The sequence below is a fragment of the Octopus bimaculoides genome, chromosome 11 (assembly GCF_001194135.2).
Source record: "Octopus bimaculoides isolate UCB-OBI-ISO-001 chromosome 11, ASM119413v2, whole genome shotgun sequence".
Classification (NCBI taxonomy): domain Eukaryota; kingdom Metazoa; phylum Mollusca; class Cephalopoda; order Octopoda; family Octopodidae; genus Octopus; species Octopus bimaculoides.
The window spans coordinates 65,334,095-65,343,914 of record NC_068991.1 but is presented as its reverse complement, the minus strand read 5'-3'; the positions used below and the strand labels follow the sequence as shown (position 1 = coordinate 65,343,914).

At 34.8% G+C, this 9,820-nt stretch overlaps 1 protein-coding gene and 1 long non-coding RNA gene across 2 annotated transcripts in view; one reads left to right on the top strand and one right to left on the bottom strand.

Annotated features, from left to right (window-relative positions):
* The window catches only part of LOC106882853 (sarcoplasmic reticulum histidine-rich calcium-binding protein), a 21,038-nt gene that overhangs the window by 5,722 nt on the left and 5,496 nt on the right, over nt 1–9,820 (top strand). Inside the window, exon 2 of the mRNA XM_014933656.2 lies at nt 9,280–9,351. Within this exon, the coding sequence (XP_014789142.1) occupies nt 9,280–9,351 (72 nt within the window). The remainder of the gene's footprint in view (nt 1–9,279; nt 9,352–9,820) is intronic.
* LOC128249102 (uncharacterized) overlaps nt 4,529–9,820 on the bottom strand; it is a 15,910-nt gene continuing 10,618 nt past the window's right edge. The window contains exon 3 of the long non-coding RNA XR_008265229.1: nt 4,529–6,350. This is a non-coding gene — a long non-coding RNA (uncharacterized LOC128249102). The remainder of the gene's footprint in view (nt 6,351–9,820) is intronic.

Sequence of the window (9,820 nt, the reverse complement as noted above, 5' to 3'; positions counted from 1 at the left end):
GATTGGAGCCTGGTGTAGCCATCTGGTTTCACCAGTCCTCAGTCAAATCGTCCAACCCATGCTAGCATGGAAAGCGGACGTTAAACGATGATGATGATGATTTTGGGTTTTTGAAGAAGTATTTTAACTGTAGAATTAACTTAGAATTATTTCAATTCCATGCGTATTTACTAATATCAGTGTCTGTATTTGTGTGTGTGTGTGTGTGTGTTACACTTCTCTAATAAATCAAAAAGAACTTTTTCTTACTCCAACAGTTTAATTCTAAGTTCTCAATTGTATCAACTATTAATCTCTATCCGTGTGAGAGAGAGAGAGAGAGGGAGAGAACATAATGTCATCTTTGTTGTCTTTTTCTATGCTGGCATAGATATGTCCACAACAATCCTCACAGTCTAAGTCACTTTAGAATTACTGTTCCCTTAGATGGGTCAAGGACATCTCACTTGTATATTCTATTTTTGGCATAGTGTATATGATGGCTGGATACTCTTCCTATTGCCAGTCACTTTACAAAACGTAGACTATGCATTTTATTGTGACTCCAGCACTAGAGAGGTTACCTTGCCCACAGTAAGGCTACTCTATGATGTCTCATTCTTGGCAGAAGTATAGTGAGTGAGGAAAGAGAATCAGAACAAGAGAGAGAGAGATAGATAAGAGGAAGACATAATGGAAGAGAAGCAGAATGAGAGAATGGTAGAAGAGAGAATAAAGGAAGAGAAAGAATGATAGATGACTACATGAAGATAGTAAGGAGATTTGTGAGAAATATATAGGGAACAAACATTCTAAACTTGTTTGGTCTCAAAAAGTATTTATATTTTTACATCGGTACTCCTGTATGTTTGTAGGGGATAATAATGTATAAGAAATGTGCTTTTTTAACAACTGACATTTCTATTTCTTATATGAGAGTAAAGCTACACTTTCCTGAATCATATGTGTTCTGGATCCAATTCAAAACAATGCTTCTTTGTTTAATAGATTACAAATGTCTGGTTGCCAAAGCCAACAGCCTTTCAATCTCGTTGATTGAAATTGATATTATAATAATAATAATAATAATAATAATAATAAAAAAGGACAAAAAATAAACTGGCAGTGGTAAATTTGGGAGAAGTAGGTTAAAGGTTGAAGTGTTCTACAATTGCTGGAGGAGGGATGATTGAGGTTGGAGGCAGTCTAGATAAAGATTGCTATAATAGGCCTGCAGCTTATAGGTTTGGTCCTTCAGTGTTTACCAGTTATGAATGTCAAAATGCCTGTTCGTTAGCTGTAGTAATTTTGTATAATCAGAGTAGGTCTTGAAGAGAAAATACATAACTGCTATAGTGGGCGGCAGTGAATGTTTAATAAGTAAACCACTTCTTTATATGAACTATCCTCATTCAGAGGTATGGAAACATAAGGTACATAGTCATTTAGTGGTTGAAATCTACCCGTACACCCTCTTGGGATCTAATATTTTATCCCCAGCTATATTTGAGAAGCTATGTGGTAAGTTCTTGTTTAACCCTTTAGCATTTCAACCAGCCATGTCCAACCCAAATGTATTACCTATTTTATGTCAAAAGTAACAAGATCTGGCCTCTCACACCTATGCTACAATGTCCTTCTAAAATAAACAATCACATTGTTAAAATCTCAAAGCTCTGAGATAACACATGATTAATTCAAAACGATTTGAATAAATAAACATTGCATTTCACAGAATAATCTGAATACTAAAGGGTTAATATTATGTTAGCTCTGATCAAGTAGACTTGTGATCAAAGGTATTCCAGATATGATCATTCCCTCTTTTTCTTTCACACAAACCCAGGACCATATTCGCCATCATGTCTCATCATCATCATTGCTTAATGTCTGCTTTCCGTGGCTTGGATGATTTGACATGGAGCTGGCTAGCAGGGAGCTGTCCAGACCCCGACTGTCTGTTGTGGCAAGGTTTCTACGGCTGGATGCCCTTTCTAGTACCAACCACTTAACGGAGTATGATAGGTGTTTTCTATGTGTCACCAGTATGACTGTATTTATGCTGCACTGGCATGGGTGCTTTTTAAGTGGAATCAGACTTGTCTAAAACGGTAGGGTATGGTTTTAGTGGCTGCTATTTCTTTCTAGTTAAGCAACAAGTAGGCAACTTGTGGACTTGATACAGCAAGGTGGTCAAGTTTCAGATGTGTCTTTGACTGGCTTAAGAAAAAAAATAAACAATTAAAAACAATTGAGATGTCATTGGAAATATTACAATAACTTCATGCAGAATTTCCTATTGCTGCTGCAGTAATTGGTTAATGTTATCTATGTCCATGATCAGAAAGAACCTATATTGACTCCCTTAAGAAGTTTTAAACTTTTCTTGCATGGAAAAAGTCTAACATCACTTAGTAGGTTGTCTCTCGTGAAATCAAACTATGATTTTGTTATCAGTTCTAATAAATATATACTGCTGAAACTAACTTGATACAGGATTGAACTGAAGTCTTTTATAAATCTATCTTTTTAGTGTGGAGATGTATGTATAATTTAAAATATAATTAACCATAGGCGCAGGAGTGGCTGTGTGGTAAGTAGCTTGCTTACCAACCACATGGTTCCGGGTTCAGTCCCACTGCGTGGCACCTTGGGCAAGTGTCTTCTACTATTGCCCCAAGCCAACTGAGTGGATTTAGTAGATAGGACCTGAAAGACACCCATTGGATATATATGCATACACATATGTGTGTCTTTGTGTTTGTCACCACCACTTGACAACCATTGTTTTGTTGATGTCCCCATAACTTATCAGTTTGACAAAAGTGACTAATAAAGTACCAGACTTTAAAATATAAGTACTGGGGTTGATTTGTTCAACTAAAACCCTTCAAAGTGTTGCCCCAGCTTGGCCACATTCCAATAACTGAAACAAAAGATAATTCTTAGCAGATTGCAGAAAGAGGAAATAATTTTTAAAAATTAGTTTCACTAAATTAATTTACATTCTTAGAAGAAAATTAAAAGATATATACGAGTGGTTTGACGTTGAGTTGACTAACAGGGAGCTGTCCAGACTCCAACTGTCAGCTTATTTTATGGAACTTTAGAATGCTGAAATAAATAAAAATGTTTTGAAAAATGCAATGAGGTAAATTATGGCAAGGTTTCCTGGAGGAAGTTAAAGAAAGACAGAAGTTTAAGAGATATCTTCTTGCTGGGAAAATGTATGTAAGTTTGTACACACACATACATACATATAAATATATATATATACACACACACACACACACACACACACATATATATATATATACACACATATGTACGTACGTACATGCATGCATATTTTTTCATCTGGCCTCATATTTTTTCTACTTTCTTTGTAACATCCCATACATAAAATATTATGACAGCAGGTCTCTCTGGATGACATTTTAGAATTATGATAGTCAAAGCTGTTTCATTGAATTTAAAACACATGGCACCTTGGGCAAGTGTTTTCTGCTATAGCTTTTGGCTGACCAAAGCCTTGTGATTGATTTTGGTAGGCAGAAGTGTGTACATGTGGGTGTAAGTGCTTGTGCCTCCTAACAGAGAAGGGGGAACATGGAGCAGAGTGGCTGTTGGTTTAGACTGCTGTGTGGTTAAAAATCTTGCATCCCAACCATGTGTTCTTGGGTTCTGTCCCGCTACACAGCACCTTGGGTAAACAACTTCTACTATAAGCTTGGGTTGACCAAAGCCTTGTGAGTGGATTTGCTAGACCAAAACTCAAAGAAGCCTGTCATATATGTATGTATTTATGTTTTTGTGTGCCTTTGTCTAGACATCTTGTGATAGTTGTAAATAAGTATCATTATCTTCCAAGTTGAAGTTGCCATTTCCAGTTTTTCATGAAAAACATGTTTTCCTATGGGAAAAATATTGCCTTATTTGGAAAACAGATGAGGGTTAGCAACAGGAAGGGCATTCAGCTGTAGAAAAATCTGCCTCAACAAATTCTGTCCATCCTTCATGTAAAACATGTTTTCCTATGGGAAAAATATTGCCTTATTTGGAAAACAGATGAGGGTTAGCAACAGGAAGGGCATCCAACTGTAGAAAAATCTGCCTCAACAAATTCTGTCCATCCCATGAAAGCATGGGTAAGTGAACATTAAATACTGATGAATTCAATTTTTCATATTCTATTTTCTCTTAGACAAATCATTATTTGTTTCAATCTTAAGACAGCAAACTGGTAGATTCATTAGCATGCAAGACAAAATTCTTAGTGGCATTTCTTCTGGCTTTCCATTCTGAGTTCAGATTCTGCCAAGGTTGATTTTTGCCTGTCGTCCTTTCAAGGTTGATAAAAATTAAGTACCAGCAGAGCGCTGGGGTCGATATAATCAACTTGACCACTCACCCCAGATTTCAGACTCTGCAGCTATATAGTTGTATTATTTTAAAGAATGTTGTTGCATAAGGCTGGAACAATGCAAGAAGGTACAGAGTAAACTACAAAAGGAAAAGAAAACAAAACAAAGTTGCAGTTTAACCTTGTATTTCTATATTTTGGGGTGAAGTATTATTTGTTTCACCTTTCCTGATAAAATTGGAAACCAGTGCTACTTTACAATTGACTAAGTATCACGAAGCTCAGTGATCAAACTGTAAGAAGTGCTTGGTCTGACAATTCATAAACAAGCAATTGTAATTTATAGATTCATTCCACCCTAATTGTAATGCTAATTAATAAATGAAAGAAACACCAGCGTTTAATGGTGGTGCTCCAGCATGACTGCAGCTTTAAAATTGAAACAAGTTTTAGAGTATTATAGGTGCTGCCATGGCTGTGTGGTAAGAAGTTTGCTTGCCAACCACATGGTTCTGGCACCTTGGGCAAGTGTCTTCTACCATAGCCTTGGGCTGATCAAAGCCTTGCGAATGGATTTGAGTTACAGAAACTGAAAGAAGCCTGTCTTGTGTGTGTTTGTCTGTTTATTCCCCACTACCAACTGGTGCTGGTGTGTTTACATCCCCATAGCTTAGCAGTTCAGCAAAACAGACCGAGAGGATAAGTACTAGGCTTAGAAAAATATAAGCGCTGAAGTCAATTTGTTTGACTAAAATTCTTCAAGGCATGACTGAAGCATGACAGCAGTCAACTAAAACGAGTAAAAGATGAAAAATTTCTGTGAGAAGATACTTTATTAATCTAAGTGTTGTTGTTTGATGGCAATGATATGACTTAGAATTACTACAAAGAGTTTATTTTCAAGTTCTGATGTATATCTCTCAGTATCTGTTTGTGAGGGTTGTCTTTCAAATATTAATATTTTCATATTTAATGGATCTGTTAGTTTTGACAATGAATTTTCAGTTGTTCAACCAACTGAACAATCTGCTCTTCAGATCAATGTGTAATATGTAAGGTCGAACTGTCAACAGATATGTATACCTTTAAGGTAGCTATCAGGCTGAATCAAAATTTTGAACTAATAGGAGAACTCTCTCTATACAGTCCCTCAGCCTGCTAGAAACAGTAGTCAATTCTCTTTCATTTATGCCATACTTTTGTGAAAAGGATCCTTTGAAAAGTTTAATAAGATCTACATAAAAGACAATATGGTCACAGTTGAAATGCCTTTGATCATAGTCTGCTCACTCAGGGCTGGCTTGGGGCTAGAATAATAGCTAAGAATATTCAGTTTTATTTCTTAGCATCTGGCTTAAAATCTTTTGATCAACTTTACTCTTTGAGGTCAATAGATTAAATGTAAGGCAGTTGATTCAAATGACAGTTCCTATCCACTGAATAATGGAGCTGAATATGCAGAGCCAACATTAACCCTTTAGTGTTTAATTCGGCCATATCCGCCCCAATATATTCTACATGTTTTATATTCAAACTGGCGATATCTACCTCTCACACCTAACCTACATTGACATTCTAAAAATAAACAATCACATTATTGAAACCTCAACGCATTATAAGATAATGCATGATTAATTCAAAACAATTTGAGTGAAAAAGTATTACATTTAACAGAGTAATCTGAACACTAAAGGGTTAAACTGACTGGAGCAGTTGTTTTCAATGAGATCAGACCTAAGAAACTATTGCATCAAGCAAACTTTGAAGCAGTGTATAAATCTATGAAATGGCAATTTGTGATTGGTTTCTAATGAGCAACTAAAAACACTTTTTAAATCAGTGTACTTAAATAACCTATATTTATCCTCAACGTAGTATACTTGTTAAAGCAGAGAACATTACTATTTTGATGGAAATAATTCAGTTCTAGTTTCTTGTGATTCACAATTCAACCCTCCTGTTACCATATTTGTTTGGTTGAAATATCCTGCCTTTAGTTGATTAAATACTGTAATGGAAAGAAAAATTCAATGTACTTGAAAATTTGAAATTTTTCATAGATGTCTTCTATTTCTTTTGTATATTAAAACATAGTTAAGCATGAAATGAAAAAATCGTATAAATAAAAGGGCATTACTACAGATGTATATGCCTCTGACTTTGTTGCCTCATAACATCCAGAAAAATGGATACTTTTTAACAAAATTTTCTACAAACACTGCTTAGATGTTATGGCTTCAGAGTATATAGGGATTTATGGGAAAGAATTTTCTGAGGAGGTGGAGAGAGGAGTTTCGGAAAATTCAGACAATCTGACTTTTTTTTCCCTCATAACTTTCTGGAAGACAGGTATCTTTTAATGAAAATTTATACAAATCCATTTCAAATGGCATAGATTACAATTATAAAGAATTTTGGTGGGGATTTTCCCCATTTTTTTTAAACCACAGCCTTTGAAATGATGCAACTTGTTTGTGTATACATTAGCTTAGTGGTAGAGAGTGTCTGGAAACTGTAAATAAGGCACAAGTTTCAAGTACTTGTCAGTAACTTTTTGTTTTTTCTCCTCGTCTTCAAATAGTAATTACCCAACTTTCTAGGCTCTTCTCTCAGCTATCCTGCGCTCAAAAATTATACAGGTATTTAAAAAAATTTTCATTCAATAAATAATGTTTTTACATTACGTATACATTAATAGAATAAACTCTTGGTTTTCCAAATAGCGAATTAAAACTTAGAAAATAAAGTGAGAGATTTTGCAAATGAAAATGGAATACTCCGCAGTGAATGCAATGAATATTTAAATTTGTGAAGAATTGGATACAGTGGATGCAATGAATATTCAAATTTGCAAGAAATTAAAATTAAAAAAATTCAATAAACTTGAAAAATTGAAATTGTAGGAAATATCTTAGAAAATGAATTTATAAAAATATTTCCAGACAGTCAACCCTTAATAATTGCTTTCTTTTAGTACTTTTAGTAATTGTTACATACCTAATTAATAAGCAGCTTTCTCAATTATTAGTATAGATAATTCTTATAATCATCAAATTAATGTTCATCATTTTATCATCTAGTAATTGATGGATGTGCCTGCCATACATACAACATCATTACATGACCTAATTTTTGTCACCTAATCCTATGATGCAGCATCCTCAGATCGAATTTTACTATTTATTCAGTTTTCCTATGACATTAGTGTCCTCTTTAGAGAGCTCATAGCACGTTTTTTTATTGAATATTCATTACCTATTCACATCACGTCTATCATCAGAATAATTGTCTCACTTGTATACATCAACTTATATCTAATACTTAAGCACTCTATCAGCCCATTCGTACACCACCTTTCATGCTGGTTCCTTCATTTTTTTTTTTATCCCCCCGATTCCATATATCTTCCACACTTGCTATCTGTATCTCAACTCCATGTTATCAATGCTTTTTAAATGAATCATATAATCTTCTGCATGAAAAAAGCAAGTTTGTTGCCAATAGAGGAAAAGAGACTTTTTTCTTCTTACTCTAGTATACTATCCTTTTGCTATATCCACTAATGTATGAACTTCAATTCACAAGTGCACCAACAAGTGACTCTTGTATATCCATCACATCTGAAATCCTGGGTTTTTAAAAAAAATTGTTATTATTATTATTAGTTTGGTAGAAATCTCACAGCAGTTTGGTATATTCAAAGTCCTAACATAAAATATGACCACTTCACATGTTGCATGAATGTTTTGAGTTTCTTTGGTTTTTCTCATGTTGACCTTTAAATATTAGGTCATTCTTCTGGGTAGGGAACTTTTTATGCAACATTTTGACTGCTTTCAGTATAAAGTTATAAGTATACAGACATTTCCCAAAATGGCCAGTCTTGAATTCCTCTGCCATAGTTTCAAGGACTGCAATGAATAGAACAGAGAACAACCTTCACAAACACCTCCTTAACCCTTTGGCATTTAAACCAGCCATATCCAGCCAAAATATTCTACTTGTTTTATCTTCAAAATTGTTATATCTGGCCTGTCACACCTACCCTACAAAGTCATTTGGAAAATAAACAATCTCATCATCAAAATCTGAAAGCTTTGAAGTAATACATGATTAATTCAAAATAATATGAATACATAAGCATTATGTTTGAAACAGTAATACTTAAGGGTTAAACAACATATATATTTCTCACTGGATTCACTGTAAACATAACTTTGCTTACACCAACCTCATTAATTTCCCTTCTACAAATGTCAGTTGTAAGCTTAGAAGGACCATTCACAAAATTTCTCAATGAAATATTTTGCACTTTCTGTTACTGGCCCTGTGCCTAGACAAACAAAAATTGTTTTTATATTGACTTATATCAGTTCACTGTGCAGGCGCAATGGCCCAGTGGTTAGGGCAGCGGACTCGCGATCATAGGATCGCGGTTTCGATTCCCAGACCGGGCGTTGTGAGTGTTTATTGAGCGAAAACACCTAAAAGCTCCACGAGGCTCCAGCAGGGGATGGTGGCGAACCCTGCTGCACTCTTCCACCACAACTTTCTCTCACTTTTACTTCCTGTTTCTGTTGTACCTGTAATTCAAAGGGTCAGCCTTGTCACACTGTATCACGTTGAATATCCCCAAGAACTATGTTAAGGGTACATGTGTCTGTGGAGTGCTCAGCCACTTGCACATTAATTTCACGAGCAGGCTGTTTCGTTGATCGGATCAACTGGAACCCTCGACGTTGTAAGCGATGGAGTGCCAACAACATATCAGTTCACTACATTTTAATCAAAATCTTTGTATTCAGTATTGCTGATAGTAAACCACTTTACTGTATGAACTATGTTTCATCCAGTAAGTAAAAACTTAAAAACAGAATTTTTGTATTATCTTAGCTGTGAGAAATGAAATAAAATCTCAATTATATTTCTGTTTTCAGTTCTGCACCCTCTGTGATAAAGACTGTCCCTGTTCAGTGTCTCCTCAGAAACCCAATTGCGAAATGTGTAAAGTAAGTAAATCAGTTTCTATTAATACCACCAGATTTTACTTCAAGTGTAAAATTAATGTGTTGTATTTTGATTTTCATTCAAAATAGTGGCTTAAAGCTGGAACAAATATCCAAATAGAATTGTTGAACATAAATCAGACTGGTGTAATCAGTTGAGTTTGATCACTTTTAGAAGTCTGGAGAGACTCTATAGTTGCTGCAAAGTCTGGTATGAAGAATGGTCTTAACTCATGTAGATTTTATATTTCTAATGAATAGACTGCCTTTGTTTTCAACAGAATCAAGATTTTTTAAAATAAAATCTCTAACTTTAATATATCAGTGCTAGTATTGATCAATTTGAGTACCAGTAATCGACTAGCCCCATCCCCAAGAATTCCAGGCCTTGTGTCTATAGTAGAAAGAATTAAGATGGTGCTGTTGTATGGTGAAAATTGATGTAATAATGATTCTTTTTTTTTTTTTTTTT